The sequence below is a fragment of the Gordionus sp. m RMFG-2023 genome, chromosome 2 (genome assembly GCF_954871325.1).
Source record: "Gordionus sp. m RMFG-2023 chromosome 2, tfGorSpeb1-WG-v2, whole genome shotgun sequence".
In the NCBI taxonomy this organism is placed as follows: domain Eukaryota; kingdom Metazoa; phylum Nematomorpha; class Gordioida; order Chordodea; family Parachordodidae; genus Gordionus; species Gordionus sp. m RMFG-2023.
This window is the reverse complement of record NC_088776.1, coordinates 33,612,410-33,639,279: the sequence shown is the minus strand read 5'-3', so window position 1 is coordinate 33,639,279 and position 26,870 is coordinate 33,612,410. Positions and strand designations below refer to the sequence as shown.

General features: G+C 25.4%; 1 protein-coding gene across 2 annotated transcripts in view; it reads right to left on the bottom strand.

Moving 5' to 3' along the window:
• LOC135925327 (probable cyclin-dependent serine/threonine-protein kinase DDB_G0292550) overlaps window positions 1–26,870 on the bottom strand; it is a 73,439-nt gene that overhangs the window by 11,632 nt on the left and 34,937 nt on the right. The window contains exon 1 of one of the 2 annotated variants that reach the window (XM_065460597.1): window positions 9,603–9,878. The exons of the other annotated variant lie outside the window; for it this stretch is intronic. Coding sequence (XP_065316669.1) covers window positions 9,603–9,673 — 71 coding nt within the window. The 5' untranslated portion in view covers window positions 9,674–9,878. Of the gene's footprint in view, window positions 1–9,602; window positions 9,879–26,870 lie in introns of those variants that run through there. 2 annotated transcript variants of the gene reach the window in all.

The window sequence follows — 26,870 nt, the reverse complement described above, 5'->3', positions numbered from 1 at the left end:
TATAATTTATTTTTAAAAAATCCGGGTCGGGCCTGAAAATTTTATTTTAAAAAAAGCCGGACCGGGTATAAAAATTTTTTTAAAAAAAAAATCGGGCCAGGCCGTAAAAATTTTAAAAAAAATCCGGGCAGTGCCCTGCAAATAGCACCTCTGCATTCTTAAAAAAGAGAGTGTTCTCTAATTAGTTTACTTTTGGGAAGAGTTGCTAATATATATAAACTCTTTTAATACATTGGGAATATAATCTAAAATGTGTTTGAAATATTGCAGAGCATCCATAGCCTTTTTTGGGACTATATCAACCATAGTTAATCTTATAAACATAGTTATTCAGCTAATAAGGCATCATAAGATACTTTAACATCTTCATGATAAAAATCCAACAAATATTTTTTTATATCACCATCTGAAAAAGGTTGGGAAGGCTTTTATGGAAGTAATATTTGCAGATTGGTAAGTGCTGCATAATGAAATAAAAACCATTCATTTTGGGTTATAAATGTATACTGATCCTATATTAATGTTTTAACTATGAGCTTGCATTGCTGCAAGTCGAGGGAGACAAATATTAAACTCGTATAGCTCTTTTTGACTTAACAATAACATATAAAATTCTTCATCAACATTAGCCCTAATTTCCTTGAATTCTAATAAAATGTTCTCCGCTTTTCTCATTTTCTTAATCAAGTCAATGTCATGTTTTTGAAAAGTAATACATAAAAGTTGTGTTGTATAATTAAATAATACATTCTAATGAGAAAAAAAATTTGGAATAAGCATTGAATCCAATAATTTTCTTGCTTCTGAGGAAATATTTCTTTCAGGCCATTGTGATATTTCAGTAATAGCAAATCGGCTCTTCTAACCCCATAAAAGCTGTTACAGCTTGATGGCGGAGACTTTATCTCGTTGGACAAGGTTGCAATTTCTTTCTCCCTGTTGGACAATTTCAGAATAATTATTATTTGACTAGAAATTTGAAAATTAGATAAATATTACGCCACTAAAAATTTGAAAATAATAAGTAAATATTACACCGAAAAACTTGAAATCGAAATTAATTGATAAAATAACTAGGTTGATGAATGTGATAATAAATGTAATTAAATATATATTTAATATGAGATAGGAATAAATATTAACAATATAAACAATAATATTTTTGAAAAATATATTCGGCATCTGCATTTTTTGGCTTTGGGGGGGGGGGGATTTGTTCCCCTGCCCCCCCCCCCCGAAATCCTAATTTTTTGAAAGATTATTAAAGTATAGTTATAATTGATAAGTATTAGTAACTACTTTTAGATATTTTTATATTAATTGTTATTTGTCGAGTTATCGGATAGCAGTGTTCTTAGCCATAAAAAATTTTTGTTTCCTTTATAAATATAATTTTAAAGAAGAATATTTTAATTATATATAGCTAAATTTTATTTTTAGGGAATAGTGATAAAAATTTTTAAAAAAATGTGCCTCTTTACATAAAAGTTCGATCTGTTTTTTACAGGTTCCAAACAAAGCGATAATATAATTTTTATCTAAACCTGAACCGATATATAAAAAAAAATTTTTCTAATATCAAAACAAAACAGATCTTTGGGAGTTAGGAATAGAAGATAGCAATAATTTATATTTTTGATATTTATAAAAATAGGTTTAATTAAAATTTTCATATCAAGCTCGGGCCTAAAACTAATGGGGCCAACTTTGAGTCTAAAAATAATTTTAAAATATGAGTCGCATTATGGCTCAAGCTTAAAAATAATTATATTTTAAATAGAGGCGAGATCGGGCCAAAAAAAATAAATACGCAGGGATCATTTGAGAGATAGAGCCTAAAGTGAGTAAACACCTGTAGCTTTTAGCTAATGGGCAAAAGGAGGATAATAATAAAAATCCGATACATAATATAATATTTGGAATAAAAGATTGGTATTTTAGACCTCATTATAGATTAAAGTTCGAAAATATTGAAGAGGCCGCTTTTCTCTATTTGTCTAGAAAAATGTGCTCAGGTGAGTTGGGCCCACGACTAATAAAAACGTTACTGACTTAACCAATATGTGACTTGTGACATTAAGAAGGTTCAAACTAAAAATATGAGGGTTAATTAGTCTGGGTTTTTCAAAGATTATCAATTTTCGATAACTTTTCTCTCTTCTATAAAAAAAATTTAAAAGAAAATATATTATTATTAGAAAAAAATTGGGGTCACATAATGATCAATATTTTTTATATATCACAAAGTTTTTAAATTAAATAAATACAAAATAGCATTGGTTGTTTGACAAATTATAAACATAATATCAATTATTTTATGGTCTTATAACAAAAATTTATTAAATTTTGATTAATTTTTTTCTCCCCATCTTTCAAAATAGAAATTGGGATTAAGTTATAAAATATATATAATACAAAAAAAGATTATGTAATAATAAGGATAGGGAGGGGGCTAAAATATAGGAAAAATATTATTTTAAAAAAGATTGATTTTCAAAATAAAAAACATTTATAAATCATTTTTATTGATATTACTTATTTTTATTAGGGCAAATCAAATAAAAAATATCGGGTTTTATATGACAATAAAGAAGAAATCAAAAATTACATTCCCATAAAAAATCATGAATATAAAGAATACAAGATAAATTTTAATCCAATTATTGTATAAGATTAAATTAGAAAGTTTACACTTAATGATGGTGACCGATTTGTATAGAATCTTTAATTTGTAAGTACCTCCCTCCGATTCGTATATTCATTTATTTCTTTCTTTTATTTCAGCCTTGATTAACGAAACCAAACTATATAAAATGCATATATTTATCATAAAAATCAGATTTAAAGCCTTTCTTTTTTAAATTTAAAAATAAAAGTATAGTTATTTATTAGATTTGATTTATAAAAATAATATATATATTTTCCAAATAATTTCCTATAATATAATATACACTTATGATAAATGACCAAATTTTTTTGTATCTTTTTTTTAGAAAAACAAAATTAAAACAAAGAATTATAAAGCTATAAATATTCCATTTCCAACCATTTTTCCTTCAATTTGCATTACATATTAAAATGTACTTCATTTGTTTCACTAAACCAGTTTTTGATTGAAACTCAAGGCCAAAAAGCTATAAATATTTTTTCATATTAATGTAACCACTAAACGGCGTGATATATGATACTGTACTATATTATGAAAATTAATTTAAAAATAAATAGTTAGTCAATGGTTATCATTATCCTACATTCTTGATAGGCCTAAAACGAATTATTTGTTATTTGATATTCGATTCGATTCAATTCGATTCGTATTTTACGAATACGAATAACATATTCGATTCGAAATTTTGAATCGAATATGAATAATGAGGAAAATTATTCGTATTATTTGAAATTATTTATATATAAATATTCGTAATTATTCGCAAATATTTTATTGCAAGTAAAATAAAAAGAAGTAATTGAATTTTCCTAGTGAATATCATTTCGTTTTATTTTATTTCCTATTATCAAATATCAAATCATAACAAGTTATATTTGCTGAAAAAGTTTAATGGAAGAAAAGGAAAAGCTTCAAAGTAAAATATAATTATTTTATTTTGATTGTTTCTCTTTAATCATTTTTGATGTTATTGAACAAGTCAAAACATTCTTATAGAGTGTGCCACTTTCCCATATTCTCGAGCTCCTGGCAGATCAATAACTAAATTTTTTTGACTAGTTCTTATTATTTGATTAGGAAAATCCTTTTCTCATTTAGTAACCTTATTTTTGGCAAATTTTAAAGACAATCTAATTCAGATAGTGCATTATAATATCTTCATCCTCTGTTACATTGTCATAATCACCTCTAAAAATTATATTAATAATTAAATAAAGGAAATTTATGCTACTAAAGTATTTTTATATATTAAATAAAATCTATAAATACTTTCTAAAATTTTGTTATATTTTATATGCAAATATTTAAAATGTAGATATTTTAAATAGATTATAATTTTAAAAATTTTATTTTGTCATAATCACCTTCACTTCTAACTAATAAAATGATTATTAATAAAAATAAATACATGATTAAATAAAGGAAATTTATGCTACTAAAGTATTTTTAATAAATAAAATCTATAAAGAAATACTTTCTAAAATGTTGTATTATTTTATATGCAAATATTTAAAATGTACATATTTTAAATAGATTATAATTTTAAAAATTTTATTTTGTCATAATCACCTTGGGGATCGTTTTCCTGTGTTGTCGAAAATGGCAACTGATATATTGTCAATTCAGGGATCTTCGGCTTCATGTGAGCGGTTGTTCTCAATAGGAACAAATATGATAATGAAAAATAGAATGTCTTTGAAGGAGGAAACTATTAGAAAGACTTTATGCTTAAAAAATTGGATATTATCAAATTCGGATTTACTATAATTTTATATTTTTGTATATTATTTTATATTTTTATAAAATGAGATTATTGTACATTTTAATAAAATTTTAATATTAGATTGAAGAAATAGTTTAAATATTTCTTTATAAGCAATTCTAATTCTAAAAATCGGATATTTTGGTCAATTTGTTTGGTTAACGTTATATGAAATCATTGGGTTTTATTTCGTTTATTTTCTATAAATTTTTATATTGTAATGACAATTAGTTTAGAGAATCCTTAAAAGTGTCATCTTTAAACATCTGTAAAAATTTTTTTGCAAAATATTTTATAAGCTTTAGAAAAATTTTCGAATCGAATATTCGACGAATCGAAACGAATAATGATTTTATTATTCGTACGAATACGAATAGCGCAATAGCGCAATTATTCGATTCGATTCGTTTTTTTGTAGGCCTAATTCTTGATCAGTTCATTTTTATAATTAAAATGATTCAGCGAGGGGTACCATTAAATGCCTCATTCTCATAATAAAAATGCAATAAAAAAACTTGATATGAGCTAAGGTCATAATAAAAATGCATTAAAAAAACTTGATATGAGCTAAGGTTGACATTGAAACACGAGCCACCATTTTAAAAACGAAATTAATGAAAGCCCTCCTTCTTCATGCTACCCACTGAATTTTATTTTTAACGGATAAATGTTGTTAAATTACTTAACCATGGGAAACAGCAAACCGGCTCAGAGTTATTTATGATTGATGCTTGGCTAGCCGTATTGGAGTAAAGTTGGCCAACAACATAGGCTTTTTCATATTTTATTAACTTGACTTTTTAGCGACAGATAAAATCGCTCAAAATGTACATTATTAAAATCAATGTAACAAATATTATGTTGGTAATTTACAAATTAATTTTCTAAAAATGGTATTAAAAAGCTATCATATTTTAATTACAATTACATTTATGACTCTGGATAATGCCTTTGCTCTCCCTTTTAAGTAGAACTAAGAAAATTTAAAATTTGAAAAAAAAACATTTTAGAAGTGATTAGAATAAGAAATATATATTATAACAAGAAAATAGCTAAATTATATTATAACCTAAATCCAATTCATTTACTCATAGTTATAAACTATGGTTATAAATTACATTTAATTTTAATAATAACGTATAAAAAAGTTTGAATAATTAATTTTACGATATTTTACAGAATCCATTAAGACAAGTGACAATAGATTTAGATTTATATTATAAAATACAGTAAATGTCCAGGTGTGATACTTATTTATATTTTACGAGCGTATTTTCGAGTAATTTTAAGCCCTCAAATAATTTAAAATCAATAAACTGGAGTTCAAATATTAATGCGATTATGCCATATATCCGTTAATGTTGTCATTTTTTTAAATACCTTTTTTTTTATAAATAAAAAACAGTATATATTCATAAATTTATGATTGAATATTAGTATTTTTTTAAAAACAGTTAAAGTTGGAGGATAACCTACATTAATACCATGGGCAACCGCAGCATGGTATAAAAGGGAAAAAAAATTGCAAATAATATATTTTTTAAAAATCCGGATTTTATTAAAAAAAGTTGCTATATTTAAAAATTTATCGAGTTAATAATTAAAATAATTTCAATTATTTAATCAAATTTAACTATGTAAGTATAAAGCTATTTGTTGACCACATAAATTTTCCTTGTTGGAAATTTTCCTTATTTTTCTTATTTCACATCACTCACTTTCATTTTTATTTTATGAATCTGATTGTTTATGAAAAAAATCACCTAAAAATACTCAAAACTGTAAATTAGCAGGGGAGGAATTTTCCACTCCCTTTACCTTCTTCAATGACTAGGGTAGTAATGTATTTGCATATCAATTTTACAATATGAATCAAAGAATATTCTGTATAATATACCCCATGATAAGAGTTTGAACCTAAACTAAAAAAAATCGTTTTTGGTTCTGAATATTTTTTAGAAAAATTGTTTGTTTCAGTTTTTAAAATTGTAAAATAGAGGTTCTGATTTCGGTTTACATACTTCAAGTAATGAAATTATATTAAAATTTAAATATCAATTAAAGGTAATTGATTAATTTATATTTATTGGTAATATTTGAGCATTTTTTTTAAATTAGAGAATAAAGGCTTAGGTAGATCAATATCTCTTATTAATATGTTCATATCTTATATGCATTAAATGTAGTTTATATATTTTTCTCCTTATCCCATTATCTAAATCTTCATTTCTTCTTATATATACTTTTTTATAATTAAAGTTTTTTTAAATATAATTTTCATCGTTTTTATTCTATAATGCATAGGTTAGGAGGTATACTTATTTATTTTTGATAAATTTTATTAAGTAAAAATCGGAAAAGCAAGCGAACATGTTTAAACCAATGGGCAGGCAATATTTTTTTTAAAAACTATGAATGGGAATTTAAAAAATTAAAACAAAGAGATGAGGTGAGTTTGTAGGCCAAACACCAGCATAGCGTTTTTTTTTTGGATCCAATTGGGGGGGGGGGATAAATTGCCATGTCCTATTAAATGAACTTTAACCATTATTACAAAATAAAAGGATATGCATTATATTATATATATAATAAATTAACTTTTGATTTTTGCAAGAGTATTATATTTTTATATATTATATTAACACCATTCTTAAATTTTCAAGTATAATAAATAACACATTTTTTGCTCTTTATATTCATTAATTTGAAGGTGTTAAAAAATCTCACCTGGACTACCTGGTATATGTAATATACTACAAAATGACAAAAACCTAATAATTAAAAATTTATGCTAAATAATCGGATAAATTTTTTTTTACAAATTATAGTAATTTTAATAACAATAGATAGCTTTTTTGTTAACAAAATGATAATTAAATATTTTTATTATCTTTTTTATTTTACCTGTCTAATACAGGCTTAATATGACCAAATGTTGACTTTTTAAAAGTAAGGGGGGGGGGCGAAGTCAAATGATTTACAAATTAGATATTTTATTTTTTTTAATATAATAATACCTAGACTATTTCTTCGCAAAAAATAATGGAAAAAATCGTGTATTGTAAAAATACGAATGGATTTTGTGTTGTATAATATTTAGAAACTGAGAAAAGAACTAGTTTGACAAAATAAATATCAAATTAAATTATTAATGAAAATTTAAAGACTGATGTGTCATAGGATGATGAGTATACTTAAAAAAAATGGACAACGAAAAATAATTGTTTTTTTTTAAATATAATAAGTAAAATTATAATAAATCCAAAAATCAAACTAGAAGATAATCTGTATTTATTTTTTCCCATTTTTAAGCCAGGTCAGGATTTTAAAAAATTAATATTTTTGACCTGCCCGAGCCGGAATTTTACAATTTAGTTATTTTAAATAATTTTTGCTGTATTTTGTAAAATGTTTTAAATGGAAACTGAAAATATGAGTAATGATTGAATCTCGAATGATCCATTCATTATATATGCCAACTGATTAATTGTCATGTAGATAAGCTATATGCCCTAACTTTTTAAAAATAATTTCCTCATTCACGCTTATAAGTTTAAAAAAGGGCACAATGTTTTTTTTAAATTACTATGTAACTAAAAAAAAGCTATAATTTAAATTTTTTCTAATCATCTAGCCCGGGTTTTGTAATAGACCACTCTTTCTTATGTCCTGGCCAAAGCTGACCCAGGTTTTTAATATTAAGCAATGCGCTTCGGTCGATATAAAGACAGGGGCGAAACTACAGATATCTGATTTATATATGTACATTCAATTAATGTTGTTAAACGGTTCGATTTAGCCCTTTAAACACTACCTCCAAGAAGGAAATAAAGGGAGAAAATTAAAATATAATCTTCCAGCCGGTGTGACTAAAAAAAATTGTTGATATAATTATTATATTTTTGTTTGTTCCCTTATATATATATACTATGATAAATATAATCTTATCCCCCTCCCCAAAAAAAAAATGTAAATGAGATATTTGCGTGAAAGTTGTAATTTAATATTTTTAATTACACAGGTATTTAATTTATAGTTTTAGTTATAAACTTTATTTTAATTGTGAAGATGACAATTTATATAAATATACTAATTTTAAATTATCAATAAATATGCTCAGATATTATATTTAAAAAAAATCATTTATACAAAACACAAAAGATTGGTTTTTTTAATAAAATTAAAATATCAAATTACTTTGAGAAAAATATATTTAAATTTATATAAAATAACTTAGATTTTACAACTCCTACTTCATATAAAAAAAAAATTAGACATAGAGGCTATTCTTTCTTTCTTTCTTTCTTTCTTTCTTTCTTTCTTTATTGCTTTTTTTCTCATCATACATAAATGAAAATCTATTAATCAAAGATGGATTAACATAATATCCTCATATTAATGATGACAATGGGACAGAAGCGGTAAAATATGATAAATGTTACAAAGTAAAAATATACAAAAGGTGATAAAAATAAATTCTTAAAAACGGGTTTGTTTTATAAAGGTTTAAAAAAGAAGAATAATTAAAGAGATTATAACTTATTCGTTTAACATAAAGAGTTAAAAGAAAATTTAAAAACTAGATTATAAAGGTAAAATATACAGTGACTTTTTTTTAGCTTAATAAGATTTAAAATATTTGAATCAAAAAGTTAAGTTATTTTATATTATATACTTACTTTGCTTAAGGTTTTTTTAAATATCCATTATATTATTTATATACTGTTATTTTATAGAGTCAATTAGAAATATTGACCAAAAATTTTTCATCCTTTTAAATACTTATCAATTTGAATAAATAAAAAAATTGAGATATAAAATTAAAATACATTATAATTTTGGGAACCTCTATGAAAATAGGTGGGAACAATTTTTTTTAATAAGAATTATAAATATTTATATATATAATTTGCCTAGTGGGCATCGTGAAAAAAATAGATTATGTTATAAAATGAAATATGACTGTTCACTTTTATATAGGAAATAAAAGGTATGCAACTAAATTTTGGAAAGATCTTAATAACAAGGAAATAAGGGAATGAAATTAATGAACAAAAGGATTATTTCCGAAAAGGTAATTATTTACCCTCTCTACAACCAGTTATTTCTTATTTATATTTTTAGAAAGAAAAAAAATGATATGCAAATAATAAAAAAAAAATGATTCCTTACATGGGATTGAATTTTTTCCAATATATAGGTGGTAGAAGGAATTTTATTGAAGCGATCCGCGCACTGCCCATTACACTACAGGTAAGGTCAGAAAAAAAGCAAATAACCAAAATGATAATTAACGAGGTATTATAATATTGAGAATAATTTTTGGGAGGACATTTAAATGTAAATGATTTTGGGATTTTTCTGCTCAAAGTGGAAGATGATGACAAAATCCCTTTATATTTTGAAGAAGAACTTTGGCTAATCAAGTTGTAAATCAAGCAATTTTCCATTATGTTTATTTTAAAAACATTTTATTTTAATTTTTTTTTGCAATTTTCCGAAATTTTAAAATAATTTTTTTTTTGAAATATTAAAAAAGTTCATTAAAAATTAAAAAAATTGTTTTTTCAAAATCAATAAAAAATTTAAAATATAAATTTACAAAGATTTTATTTTATTTTTTGACAAAAAAATATATAAAATAATTGTAATAATATAATTAAAAAATTTTATTATTAAAAAATTTGCTTTTGTTTGTGTTTTGTATATATCTTTTTTATTATATATTTTTTTAAAATTTTTATGACAACTTTTTTTTAAAAAAAATAATAATTATAATTTACCACGCAAAAAATACTTTTGTTTGATTTTGTAAAATTTAAAATGAACAAAGTTTGGGTTAAAAAAAATTTAAATTCAGTAAAATAATTTCATTTATATAAAAGGAAAAAACTATGCATCCTAACCTAAGATAAGAATTGGGTCACCCAAATTTTTTTTTAAAATATATTTTTTGGTTAATTTATCTTTTAAATCTATTTATTTTTGAGCTTTTCTTATTTTATATTCGATTTGTTTAAAACATTGTTTTAATATAATGGTAATTGGACAAAACACGACAAAATAAATGCCCATTAGACAAAATAAATGGTATAAAAAATTTTTTAAAAATTATATAGGGTGAGGGATAATATACTCTCTAATAAATTCGGGTGTTTTTTTTATCGATGATATTGTCCGTGATAATTTTGTCCGACATTTATATGTAATAGTTATAATTTGTTTTTGCTTAAGCTATAATTGATGATTGAGAATTGAAAATAATTAATTTACATTATATTACAAATTTTACAGATTTTTATTTTATGGATATGTATATATTAATTAAGAAGTTGAAAGAAATGAAAGACAAAAAGAGAAACGTCTTATGAATATGAAATTAGGAGTGAAGAAATATCATACATTATATTAATAAAAGACGCAGTCGAAGGCCGTTTGCATTGTAATATTAATATATATATATATATTAAACACTCGTTTCACTGTAAAATATTACATATTATATTTTTTAATTGTCGCCATCACCAAATCAGGGACATAAACACATGAATGAGTCCCCAAAAAGTCTTTATAAATATATTTGTTTAAATTGATTGTCATTGCAAAACATGAAAACAAAACACGTTTATATAATAAAATAAATAAAAAGTTTTAAAATTTTAAATTAGAAAGACCAAAACAATCTTTAAAGCGACAAGAATTTATGGGAAATTAGATTATATCTAGCTATTTAATTTAAGATTATGTACTCTAATCTGATCAGCCTATTCGAAAATGTTATGATAGAAAGTAGATATTTCTAAGGCTCAAATTTGGACACATTGAATACCTCAAAAAAATAATATAATTAATGCTAGGTGCCATCGAGGAGAAAAATATGATGCAAGGTTATTTTTAAGAATATGTTTTTAATTATATTTGTGTCTTTTTTAATTAAATAAAAATTGTTTTGTTTTGTTTTACGCATTGGTAAAACACGTTTTGGCCAGAGCTCAAGATAACTACAGTTATAAATTCTCCATAAGTGAAAAGAAATGGAATAAATAAAAATCATCTTTATTAATTTTACGATTTGAAAAAAATGATAACTCTGTGATAAATGCTAACGATTTAGCGCACTTTTTTCTCAGTTTAAAAATGAAATGAAAATTTTAAACTTAAAACGTCTTTTCTAATATCATCGTCATATACAATATATTTATATTCGGAAAATAATATAAATATCAATATTTCTCGGAAAATAATATAAATATAAATATTTCTTTTAATCGAATATTGAAATATTTGAGGTCTAGATTCTACCAACCCGGAGACCATATCATATGCGATCTCCTCTTTTAGATAATTTTCAAGATATAAAATAAAAAACGCTTACCCTCCTCCCTCTTTTAGTGACATGAATGGCTTCAAACATTCTTTATAAATCATTTTTCGACTTCAATCATTCTCTATATATAGTCCCCCCCTCCACAAGTATCCATCATAGAATTTTTAAGCATAAATTTTGTATTTTTTTTAGGATTTCTATATTTTTTCAAGCGCGTAAAAACTATTTACGAATTAACAACGCATACTTATTTAAAGCAATTATAAAACATTAGGTTATTCGTGGTTTTAGAAGAAAGAAAAAAATAATTCACGTAAATCATAAGCAAATTTACAAGATAGACTTATTTTTTAAATTATGTGTGCTGGATTAATAAAGAATAGTATGTGGGGTTCAGCCGGACCACTCTATATATTTTGCACTATTGAAGTTACAGATCAGAAAGGGGTTTTCATCAGTAAAATAGAATTCGATTATTATATACCTTAATATTTTTGTTGTTAAAAATACATCATAAATAAAACCTGGTTTTAAATAACTCGAAATAATTTGATATATAACCGCATACTATATAAATATTTCTCTCATACTTAAAATTTTGTACTCTCGCTATTTTATACCCTCATATTTTCACAATTACTCTCGAAAATAAAAAGATATATAATTTGATTTTAATAAAAATTTTAAAAAAAATACACCCCCACCCCCCTATACTGCTTTGGGCCATAAAAATAATTTAATCTTTTTATTACATAAGTTATTTTATAGTTGTTTGGAATAAACACATTTATAACGCAGGCTTTTTATTCTCAAATATTAAATCCATAAGGAAAATCAGAAAATTCTGCTCAGATCAAAATATTTGCTAAATGAAATTTTTTAGATATTCTTTACAGATACAAACATTGACTTGAATACTAAAAACTTCCCAAAATTTCGTGCCACCCTAGGGCTATTGAGTATTTTTGAATCTAGTGGAATGAGCAGTTGTTCATATACGAGGGCATTACGCTAATATTTACCCCCTTAATTTAATAAAGGAGAAAATGATTGCCCATACCTCAAATATATTTTTTCCAACCCGTTGCTATAATGTAAGTTTGATATATATATAGACGCCGACTTCATGAGGCCCCATTGAAATATTATATTATACAAAATATATAATATTGACCTATTAATATATTAAGTTTCAAATTTTCTTTAGAAATATACAGCCCCATAAAAAAATTTTTATAAGCCTCTGCATGCTATCCTAGATTGACGTAAGAGAAGGGGGTTTTTTGGCTGATTTTTTCACCATACCTTTTATTGGGTAAGTCCCTTTTTTAAAGGACTTTGACCGGAACATTTAAAAAAAATTTAATTTATGGATTTATACTTCCTTTTTTAAACTTATTTTCTCAAAAATTTCAATTATAGTCAATATTTTAAAAATGATTAAGTTTTATTTATTTTTTTGAAATAGTGTTTATGATGACTTAATGTTAGATTTTTTAAGAAGATGAATAGGGAGGGGGGGGGGGGTTTAGAGAATATTTTTTATTAGCTTATAATGATTTATCACGAAAACAAAAAAATTTTTGATGGGGAAGATTTCCCGATTCCCTCCCCACTTTAGTTACGCCAGTCATATAATTTATAATCAAAAATCTAATATAAATTTACAAACTGGAAAATTAAAAATGTAAAATATTTAAAATGAATGATATTTATATAATTTTGTCTGTAGTATCATTGTTGATGTTGTTAAACGGCTAACCAAATGTTTTAGCCAAAATTATTACGCAAATCTGGAGATTGCTAATAGATGGCAAAATGTTTGGACATATCTATTAACAAAATCTCGAGGCTTGCCGTTCACGTAGACTGGATTTTCCAATTAGGGGTGGGGGTTAAATAATTTTTGAGGTGCTTCGCCCCAACCCTATTTACCCGGCCTTCGGCCGGGACTCACCTCCAAAAAATTCTTATTGATTTTTCGGTGGTCTTTATATAATCTCAGTTAAAGTTCGCTGAAAAAGCCTTCTAAAATATGTCAATGTTTTGTGCTTTATTAGAATCTGACTTTAATCAGCATAACAGTATACAAGAAAAAATTAATGATAACAAGATTTTGGCTAACCTTAAGATTAAAAAATAACTGTACTTGTAAATTTTCAATGTTTATAGCTTAATTGTATATTAATTTAATCCGTTTGGTAGACGGTATATAAAGAAAAGGAAAAATTGGCTAAATTGATATAGTGCTAGAATGGAAAATATAAAAAAAACTATATAGCATGCGCTAATATTTAATACCTGACCAATGCTTTTAATTTTTCACTCAAATATGAAAACCACAAAAAGAAATAGAGTTATAAACAAAATGAAAACTATGACGTCATGTGAACCAAGCTTTTGGAAACACTAATTCTGAAACTTATACAAAACCATTATGTAGAGTTTTATTAGTATATTTTATTGATTTATTCTGTCTGGTAGTTGGTTCAAAGAGGAAAAGAATTATTGATAAAAATTAAAAATTTTCCAAATTAGCATCATGCCAGAACCCAGAAGATGGAAGTTTTAACTATATGATTTGCATTAATATTTAGTGCCTTATTAATTCTTTAATCAATTTTAGCTATTAATAAAGAAACAGATATATGAACCAAAAATTAAGTGTGATATCATGTCTTAAGCAGATAGCCAAACATCTGGAAGCATTATTTAGGAAATTTATGTCAATAATTAGTGAGTATTTCATACTTCCTAAGTGCTTCAACCCGCGTGGTAAATAGTTTATATAAAAAAGTTTTTTGGCAAAATAAAAAAATTGCCAAGATTGGCATCATGCCAGAAGGAAAAATATAGAAGCAATAAACAATATGTAATGCATTATTAGTACTCACTAGTTCAGCGATCAATTTTTTTAACCAATAAATAAAAACTAGTAGGGGAGACCGGGGATAGTGTGTTCCCGGGGTAGGTATTTCCTTCTCGAATAATTTAAAAATTAATAAAGTTTAAGTTTTGAAATTTAAGCCATATGTATTTTAATAAGGTGCTTAGTGGGTCCTAAAATGTTTCGGAAAAATTGCTCATAAAAATTTTTAAATGCAAATTTATTCAACATACCCAGAGTAACTTTTTAAAATTTTACATTTTCACTAATAACTTTTTTTATTTATAAACGTTGTTTTGACTTAATATAAATTCTAAATGATAAAGAAATATATATTTTATCATATATAAAAATATTGACAGAATTTATGTTAATTTAATATCTTAAAATTATATTTTAATTAATTGTGAAGACCTGGGACAGGTTTTGGCGGGGTGCGTATTAGCCATTTTTTAACAGGGATTATTTTAAATTTAAAAAAAATCCAACTAAATTTATAAAAACATTAGAAGCCTGTTTGTCTAGGACCACTAGTGACAACATGAAGATGATTGACTTATTTTTTGTAATTATATAACAGATTTAAGTGACAAATACTTTCGGGTGACATATGTGATATAGATGAACCCTAATAAATTTAACATATTTGACAATTTATTTTTATTTATTTACTTAGAATCAACACTTTTATATAAATTTTTTTTAAAAATCTAAAAATAAAGAAGCGCTATGACACTTAACGTGAACGGATAATAGCTACCCCGGGTGTTTTTCATAAAATTTAAATTTCTCATTAATTAAAAACTAAATGATTTTTTTCTTAATACGTTTAAACATTTTAGAAAAATAGCTTTGTTTATTTTTATAACACTTCAATTTTTTATGGACATTATACCCCGGTCTCCCCTAACAAGCTAAATAAAAATTACGGCACGTCTTAGGTTCAATCTTAAATATCGAATTTTAAATTACGATTCAAAAATCAATTTCGTCTCAATACATTAAGGTTTATCTTTCCCCAATTTAAGATATTTTTGAATCTTATGATTCTGTGTTATAGATGTTACTATTTCTTTTCAGTTTGTTTTTAAATATAGACGTAATTTAAATCTCATTCCACAAGATAGAATGAAGATTCAGAAGCAAAAAAGGAATTAAATAGGCGAAATATCTAAAATAAGTTTTACTACTATTATCATTATAAAAAATCCTATCATCTTATAAAATATTAGACTTGATGTTGTTGTAGCTTTGATACTTTAATATTTAATAATGGCATAAATAGGTAGTCAAATAGATTTGCGACATATCTGCGCTTAACATTTATTGAAATAAAAATAAATTAATGATTGTTTCTTCATAATAAAATTTACAAAGTATATATTTTTTAAAAGGATATTGCAAATTAGACAAGTTTTTTTGCAAGATAATTTAAAATTTATTTAAGAAATATAAAAATAATCAGATATTGCAGATCAAAATTATTATTTATAAATTAAAAACATAAAAATAGTTGGTATTTATATTTTAGTCATTTATATTATCAATTCAGTACATTAAAATTTAAAAAAAAATTCATCTTTTTCATAGACAACCCCCCCCCCCCTATGCCTAAGCCACTGAGGCTTGCATATTAATTTTGACGAATCTTAATTTAAAATTAACGAAATCGAACCGTTAAACAATACTAGGCGGAACCATAGGAAACCATATAATGCAAATTATCATTTTATTTAATTGCAAATTGTCCAATGGCCAGCCTGATTTGTACGTCATCTATAATTAAACACGTTTTATAGACCCTTTTTTATATATTTACATTTTCAGGAATATATCTCAGTATAAATATTATCGCGCAAATATCATGGCAAATGCAAACAGCGATGAAAACTTTACCGCACTAGATTTTACTGACGGTCATAATTGATTATACTGCAGTTTTTGTAAAATTTAAAAAAAAAACATTTATATTAATTAAACGATATTAATCTAACACAATACCTAATATATTAACTAACTCTAGCAGGCAATCCAAGTTTAGTCGGTTAAATCAAGAAAAATATTTATACTTACACATTAATATAATTCTAACCCTATACTACATCACACCTTATTTAGTCGCAGCTATCTTTTTGAGGTATACATTCCTTTTAATTCACGTTATATTGAATACACGGTAATGTTTTCGCAGATGCACATTAGCAGTAATTGCTTTGACTTTTGAGGTAAAACAATTGCAGAAATAAATTCGCGGAAAAATCTTTTCGCAGAAATCGATATTCGTTAACTACCCTTTGCAGAAAAAGTTTTATTTAATCAATTTAGCCAATGAAATTTTTTTAATTAATTTGCATTTTTATATGATGGGCTGCGCGTCCATATCCCCCTTGCGAGTTTTAGGCCCGCTTCTCGGCCTTCAGCAGATTTACCAGCGGGATAAGATTTTTTTATTTATATACTTATTTTGGTTGGAGGCGCCATTCGCCATTTTGCCTATAGCCATTTCGCCTAAAAGAGCCAAAAGATTAAATCTGATATTGCAATAATAAGTTAGCATAATAGTTTATTTCCTAAGCGCTTAAAAAGCCAAGAGATTAATAGCGATTGGACAAGTTTGATAGCAAATGAGCTAGCGTATTTAATTGTAAAATAATGGTAATTGTAATAAGCAAAATATATGCTAATTTACCATTAAATTTTCCCATTTGATATAAAATTTAGTCTTTTGACGTTTTAGGCTAAACGGCTATATGCTAATTTGCTATTATATATTTGGTCTCTTATTTGCTATTAAATTCTGTTCATTTTTATTACATGTGCTAAATATGCTTATTTGATATCAAGTATGATCTTTTAGCATTAGTAAAGTGTGATAACTTTGCCATTACATTTGCTCATTTATACTAATAAATTTGCTAAATATGCCCTTTTATATCAAGTTTCTTCTTTTGGCACTTTTAGGCAAATGGGCTAATTTGTAATCACATCTGCTAAATATGCCAATTTAATATCAAGTTAAATTATTTCGCACATTTTGGCACAGTTCGCTTAAAAGTGAATTTGTCATTAAATTTGCTCATATTAAATTTGATAATTTGCTATTACACCTACCTACTTGATAATAATTATGAAATTGGGTCATTTGGTGCAAAACCTATATTAGAAACATCCTAAAAGGTTATTTTAAAGGTTTAATTAATATATAATAATTTAATTATATATTATAGTGGAAGGGCGGCGTGACTGTCCATGATTTTATATGAGAAAAAGAGTTTAAGAATTGGGTTTAATGAACAAATTTAATTTCCCCCAATCCTTAATCTATAAAATTAAATTTTAATAAAGCTTTAATAATAATAGTTTTCGAGTTAGATAAGTTTACATAAAAAAAGTCGGGTCTTGACATATAACCTGTATTCATTGTATACTATCTTATTTGAGAATTTCATTATAAATATAAAATATTACAAAATAGAATATGTGTATAAGGAGGTAATCCCATTTTTAAAATGACAAACTTAATCCGTTATTTTATGATATTTTTAGGCTTAAGTAAATTGAGAGTTTTTTTAAAGTGCCACAGAATTCATTTTCATACAGAGCTGAGAGTATTAGCACGGCCCTACACACATCCCTAGGTGGCGTCAATATTATATTTTAAAAACTTTTATGTATTTATAATAATGAATTACTTTTATTTTTATATGCTATATAATTTTTTTTCACAAATGTTAATTTTATGTTAATACTTATAAAAATGGTCCATTAAACCTATTTACAAAGTCGTCGAAAGAGGCAAAAAAATTATTCAATTTTTTTTAATATTTGCACAGGACCAGTTCTGTTTTGTAATAAATTTTATGTTATGTATAATCTCATATCTTTACCTGTTGTATATTTCTATTAAAATTATAATATAAAAATAAATCATGTATAAATAATTATCTGTTTTAAATGTTTTTTTTCATAATATATTTATTTTAGAATAAAATATGGGGAGAATGGTGGGGGAATAATAAAGTGCTATACTATGTATGTTTAATATCAACTGTACAAATTTTCTAATGTTTAATAATTAAATGTTTGAATAATTGAGAATGGCTTTACTTTTACCCAAATCAAATCCATTAATTTTATTTTTATAAAAAGTTAATGGCTACGCCACAAACATGGCTAAATAATTTAAACAATTTTTTAGATATATTAATATGATTTATGAAAACATTTTATAGAATCAAATTAAAGGTATATCTATAATATACTTATGTGCATTCATAAATATTCAAGTGGTGGGAAAAGTATAATTCTGAGTACATGTAACATATCATAGATGTATAGTTAAAAAAATCGATAAATTATTATTATAGTTGTTATGTTATTAAAACTTCGTTGAAATTATTATAGCACTAGCACTTGGAAATGTCATAAGAATATAGAAAAAAAATTAATTTATAATGTAATTCATGAAACTGATAAAGATTATCATAATGATATGTTAACTTAAACTTTATATAATTTTAATTAAGCTTACTGAACCAAAAGTTAATTAATCGTTTCCATTAAAATTTCATTGGATTATATTGAGTCTTCTATATGACATCAAGCAAGGTAATAATCAAAATAAATTATAATTTAAGAGGATGAATAATATATTAATTAGAGAAATTTTATTCAGAAAAATTAACGTAGCCAACATTTTTTTTTACAAAATATCATCTTTCTTAAATTAAAAATAGTCTATAAAATAAACAAAATCAAAGTTCAGATTATGATTAAGTTTTTATTATATCTTAAAATTGTTATTTAGATAAAAAGAGGAATAATCGTGTGTTATATTTCTTATAGAGGTGGAAAAGGAGATCATTACATTAATCTTAAGATTTTTAAATAGTTATTTTGTATAGTGATCTGCGTCGGGCCTAATTTTTCAAATCCGGTCTGGCCCGAAATTTCTTTAAAAAAGTTTTGCCGGCCAACCCGAAATTTTTTTCGAAAGTTTTGCCGACCCGGTCCTAGCCCGATTTTTTTTAAAAGAAAATTTATCGGGATGGCCCGGCCCGAATTTATTTAAATAGAGAAATTAATTTTTATAATTACTCAAAATAAAAGATATATGCTATATGGCGTCTAGTTTCTATAAATAAAATCAAATATTTTTATTTTACATAAAATATTCACCATAAAATTGATAAATTTAAGATATATTTAAAAATATTTCCAAGGCCCGACCCGGCCAAATTTTTCAAAATAAGGCCTGACTCAGCCCGAACCCAATTTTTTTTTTAAAAAATAGGCCTGGCCCGGGCCTACTTTTTCAGATCCCTATGAACACTTTGTTTATAAAGTTTAATTTATATCTAGAAATATAATAGACGTCACTTTTTAAATCAAATGCTACCCATAGATTTATATAGACAAGTAATTTTCGATCAATTAGAAAGAAAATAGTTTTGCCTATATTGTAATAGAATAACTAAACGAGATCACAAACATTTTTTTTAAATTTTTTTAAGGGCTTCGTTATTCTCATATTACAGCTAAATAAATAAGGCAAGCTATCATGACTTCTTTGTTAATTAAACAATTTTCTTTTCTGCATCAGTCTATGATTATTTTAAGTCTACTATATTAATTAATCAGTCAGAAAATCATATAATGTATCATTTAGCATTCATTTACTGAGATCAATTTGCCTTTGAAACAATTTTAAAAATCCATGTCATGTTTAAAAAATCAAAAAATAACCTGACCGGGAATAAAAATGTGAAATTTTTTAAAATCCATGAAAAAATTTATTATAAGCTTAAAGGCAATATTAAGACTGACTTCCAAGCGATCATAGTATTAATCTTATCAATTTTCTCCACTTAACGACAAGTTAGATGAATAAACCCGCTTTAATCAAAAAATATTTTTTAAAGTGGAGAGGGAATGATGATTTTTCTCATCTTTTTCTTTTTAAAAATATATAATTTAATAAAAAAGAATAGTCTGCAACATTTCAATTTATTTTATTTATTTACTTCATTCTCATTGCTCTACTATTTGAAAACTGAAATTTTATTCCAGGCAGGCGCTTAGCCAGCCGGAAAAGGAATCCTCCACCCCTATCAAAATTTTTTGAAAATATATAAAAGGGCTCAAGTAGTTAGCAGTAGGAGGGAGGGAGATAAATTTCCCAATTTATAGAAAGAATTTTTGAAAAATATAAACAGGCTTTATAAATTGTGAATTGCAAAGTATTCTATTCCAAATAGGTTATATTCTATTCTAAATATTAGAAAAAGTTAAAATTAATTTAAATAAATATATTTCTTGTATATTAATATTTTATCTCACGAAAATTTAAAGTTTATTTTTTTTACATTTTTTATACCTTAAACACTATTGGATAAAAGAAAATTTTATCCAAAAAAAATTCTATTTCATTAATCTCTACTAATAACTATGATTAGAAAATTTCTAGAATGTATCCAAATAGACAGATTATGCTAAATATAATTATTTCTGAGACTTCTTCGGAATGTATCAATAAATTATTTATTACACAACAATTTTATGCAATATTTTTTTAAAAAATGGACTTGGCTGAATTTATGAGAATCCCGAATATAAGAGATAATATCAACCAGGAATTTCTCTAAATTTATGTTATTGTTGAGGTGAAAGCACTTTTCCGACAAACAAATCGTTCCAATATTCGCGTGGACTCAATTGAGGATATAACAGTTTTTATTCCACTTTGGATTTAATTTTGACTCAAATCAATGAGTGAGTGAGTTATCAAATGGCTTCATCCAATTTGCAAATGTTATATCTCATAACTCCTTTTGATCTGTTAGCTATTTATTCAGAGGATATTAATATATCTGAAGGTTAATTAATTTCAGAATTTAAATAGTATGAAATATTCGTTTTTGTAGATAAACCTCCAAATTGAATAGACTAACAATATTCATCAAGATCTAATCTCCATTATTAAAAAATTGGCGCAATCGCAAAGGAGATGAAATTATCATTTATGAACGATATTTTGACTAACTTTTTAAATCACTATAAAATGTTTAATTTTATATTTTATTGTGATTTACATACCGATTTATATAGCTATAATATTTTTTTAACCGTACTATATTAGCTATTCTATTAGCTCTAAATATCTTGTATTTTCCAATATTTTACTATTTATGTTAGAAATTTTCATATTTTTAAAAGGTATCATGTCAATTCGGCGTAGTAAATTCGGCGCAGCGTCAATTCGGCACTGCGTCAATTCAGCGCGGCAACAATTAGGCGCAGCGACAATTCGGTGCATATCTAATACAGTTTCAATTTATTAGTATAAAACAAAGGGATCATTAAATAGAAGTCATATTGAGGGTTGAATATCAAATAAAATTTAATTTAATAAACAAATATTAATACTCTGATTTCTTTGGTGGACCAATTTACCATGTTATAAGATATGTTGATCCAACAAATTATTTTTTAGAAGTAAGGAATTAACAAAATGGAGGCCTCATGCTAGAGGTTGAATTTTCTAATCATATACACCGATTGTATTAATTTAGAGAATAATTATTAACTTAAAAATAGATTTTCATTTAAAACTGACTCATTTTATAGATTTATTAAATATCCCAAAAATAATTGTATTAATTATAAAAAATAAATATCATTTTTAAATCAGGGTTTCGAACTGAACCGCGAAACAGGAACGAACCGTTATAATTTCCTGAACCGTAACCGTAGCCGAACTTTTATAAAAAAATATAAAAAAAGCGAACCGAACTGTTATAAATATTCTTGAACCATTTAAACCGGTTCACAATAGTTTTTTAAAATAACTAATTTAAACCTAAATTTGAAATTTTAATTTTCCTTGGGGGCAATTTAAATCCGTGTTTTCTTACCAAATAAAAAAATTTTATACTTAGCTATTTTCTTCATATTAATAAATATCAAGTTTATTGTTTTTACTTTATTAGGCAAATTACTAGTTAATTAGATAAGAAATAATCTTCATGGTTAAATTAAATAAGGAATTATAAAAATTAAAAAGATTTTTCTCTAAGAATAATATATGATTAATTTTTTTTTAAAAAATCAAAAAATTAAAAAACGGAACGAACCGAAAAGAACCGTTATAAATTTTAAACCGAACCGAACCGAACCTAAATAATATTCTTAAAAAAACCGAAATAGAATAAAATCTTTATAAAATTTTAAACTAAAAACCGAAACGAATCAAACCGCTATAAATAACGGTTAGAAACTCTAGTTTAAATAATTTAATTTTTTTTATAGATCAAACTTATCTTATAACATGGCAAATTGGTCCACCAAAGAAATCGGTATAAATATTGGTTTGTCAAATTTTTTGATATTATTAAATTTTTTATTGATATTTTACACATTTAGTAAATAAAATTGAGAGTAAAAAAATATGAAGAAATAATTAATAGGACCAACATTCAAAATGACTTCTATTTAATAATCCATTTATTTTATACTAATAAATTTTTTATAAATTTCAACTGTATTAGATACGCGCCGAATTTACGTTGAGCTGAATTGACGCCGTGCTAAATTGACTGTGCCGAATTGTTGAGCGCTGAGTTAACGCTGCTCCGTTGTCGTGCGCCGAATTTTCCGCGCCTAATTGACGTGGAATCATTTTCAAATATGATTGGTTCTAAATTTTATATGATAATTATTCTAATAAATTTTATATAATGTTAGTTCTAATAAATTTTTAATGCTCCAAAAAAATCATTTCAATATAAAAAAAATTATCCCCCCCCTCCTCTCAGAGAAAATTTTTGGATACACGCCTGATTCCAAAAGAACTATAAGAGATGGCATGCCATGTGTGTAAATTGACCATCACCCTAAATTCGTCCAATCCAAACAAAAAAATCTCTAGCTTGGAAACCAGGTGTGAGGAGACCGGGGCAGAGCGGACGAGTTTAAATATCTTATAAAATCTATAATAAATTATTGGCAATTACAATCTCCTTAAACAGAGCGGACTAATAAATAATGTTTCTATAAATTTTTTTATTTTGATTTTTGGACTAAAAAAATTAGGACACCATAAAATTATGAATAAAAAGTTAAATTTCATATAAATAATCCAGTGTAACCTCGATTTGATATGCCCATAGTCCTTAGTTGTGATAATATATGTCACTAATAGATCATCTTATGATTTTGATATATTATATGTGAAATGTGATACTAAATCTTTTTAGTCTATCTCTAGACAAAATTAATCGAACATAAATGTTTTACATTTATGATTAAACATTTTTTTCAGTATAAAATTATGAGTCAATTTAAGGAAAATATTTTTTGTCGTGAAGTGTATATTATAATTATCTAGAATAGAAATAAATTTAAAACCTTAGATATATTTAGTTTTAAAATAAATAGAATTGGTGGTCGATTATACCCCTTCTCCCTAACCATAGTTATAAATTTGTAAATTCTTGTGAAATCCTCATCGTCAAGTGACAATTCGGTCGTTAAAGTAACTGTTGTAGTTTCCGATATTTTTTCATATATTGTATTGGATAAAATGATTTATTTTAACAGATGTATTAATTTCAAAAGAGCGGATTGATTATATTTATTAGGCTTAAAAGAAATTGTAAAGAACATTTTTAATTATTCGTGAATTTTTATGTTTTAATTTATATTATATTTTAAAAGAATATAAATAAAAGAAAAAGAGTATCATAGAAAACTATTTAAGGGATATCGCCATCAGCGGCGATACTTAAATTTAGAATAATATCCCTCATTTCTCCGATAAATTTTTATAGTTTTCTTATCTTTTTTTACAATTACAAAAGTATCAACTACTTACGCCTTTACAGTGTTTCACGATATTCTATGGAAAAATTATTTAGAGATATCTGTGATAATTTAGTATCAAAATATAGGATTAAAATTCAAAGTGCCCAATATTTACAAATTTGCACTGGAGTTACCTTACTAAAATAAAAAGATATCATTGTTCCTTTCGGTATACAGTGGGAAATAACAAGTATCCTCAAATACCGTTAGAAAATACTTTTAAATCATTGTGGATATGCAAGGCCCACGTGTAAATTGGCAACATCCAAAATTCATATGAATATGGGTCACCATAGGCGGTAAAGCGATTAACAATAATCTTTTAACACTTGAGCATAAAAACCCTAAATTTGATATGAAGATGTATTTTTATATATTTCTTACCATAGTTCATCTTTTGAAAAATCTTCCTTGTATAGCATTAGCCAAAAAACCGTTTTTTACCCAAAAATTATAATACTCACCCTTTAGTATAATTTTTTTTAACAAATCATTTATCATCATTGTTTAAACCTTTCTGTACATGTTCCTTAATGTCATAGCTATTAAATTTATCGATAGTTTATAGCTTAACTAAAAGTTACGCAAGATTATAATATATATCACATAGAGGTAAAGTTGTTATGGGTAAAACGGTTAAAATGTTCCGTTTGATTAAAACTGTAATTTTAAAATAGTTGCAAAGGTGAAATTTATTTGAACCACTTTAAGCTGGTAGCCCTTTTATTTTGGATAGGGGTAAAATGGCGAAAATGATAAACTTTATATAATTAATCACAGCCCCGAAGCTACGCCTTTTTAAAAGTTTTTGTAGACTACATAAAAAATTATAATTTATTCTGTTTTACCTTTGCTTAAAATTTTTTTATAGTAAATGCACAATATAAATCTTTGCTTTTTTTATGGTCAAACAAGAAGATATTAGTGCAAAGTTTATGATGCAACACTTTATCAAAGGCTTGAAAAATTTTTACGATTATTTTTAAAACTTTATTCTTTTAAGATTGTGTAAAAAACTGTTAGAAAAGTTTCAACATTTTTGAAACTTCAAAAAGACTGACGTTAAAGCTATGAAAATTTTATAAAATTTAAGAAAGTTGCTTTGGCCACATTTTATTTTTCCATTAAAAAACGCTTATCACGTGATTTCCCCTAAAGTTTCAAAAATTCGAATTAAATATTTTGATGTTTTAGACAAAGTCAATATTGATATATAGATGTTTATTATTTAAAAATACAAATTCTTTTTGGACACAACATTTTAGTAAAAACTAAAAATATTAATAGTAATTTTACTGCTGATGCAGATTTAAAATTAATTAGTATATTGTAAATTACCAAACCCGGAGCACAAACCTTGAACAAACACGAGCGCAAGCGCCAAGCACAAACCTTGAGCAAACACGAGCGCAAGCGCCAAGCACAAACCTTGAGCAAACACGAGCGCAAGCGCCAAGCACGAACCCGGAGCACAAACTCTGATCACGAACTCGGAACACAAAATCTTAGTAAATCCAGACACAAGAGCACGAACTGTAAGCATGAACCCAGAGCTCAAACCTCGAGCATAAACCGGCTGAACACGAAACTGGAACACAACCATTGAGTAAGAACCCGGAGCACAAACCCTGAGAAAACCCGAGCAAGTATTGTTAGCACGAACCCAAGCACAAAACCTGAGAAAACCCAGAGTACAAACCCTTAGAAAAATCCTTATATTTTTTAAGTTGTTTTTCCTGACCTAATAAAAGTATATATGGTCAATATAGGTAACAATCGATGGCTAATCAAAAGATCTACTCAATTGGATGTTAACGCTTCTATCTTGATGGGCGAGTCTAGGCTTTTGGGATCAGGAATATTCTTATCAACACAATATATAGATATGATATGAGTAATAAAAGCATTTAAAATATATTTTAACTGAAATAACAGTATTCACTCTTGGTTTGAATGAGTGAAACTTGGTCTGTGGGGAGAAAGTTGGGGGGGGGGGGTAGTCAAAATAAACAAATTAGATATGGTTATCAAATAAAAGGTAATTAAATAATCATTTGATTGTAATAATAATTATAACTCAAAGTGGACAGGTCGATATTTTTGGGGTAAGGAATAATATTTTTAGGGTCAGGAATATTTTTATCAACTTTTAAGGTCTAAGTTTATAGATTGTTTTAATAGAGAATCAGATCTCATATATTTGAATATTGAAAATAAAAAATAATTCTTACATGGTAAAAAATTATTTAAAGATTCAGCTTTGTTTATTTTATATTTCTTTGATTTGCCCAGAACTTGAATTTTTTTGTTTAGATGTGTGAAAAATAAAATACCGATATTCTACCATAAAATTTAAAAAATATAT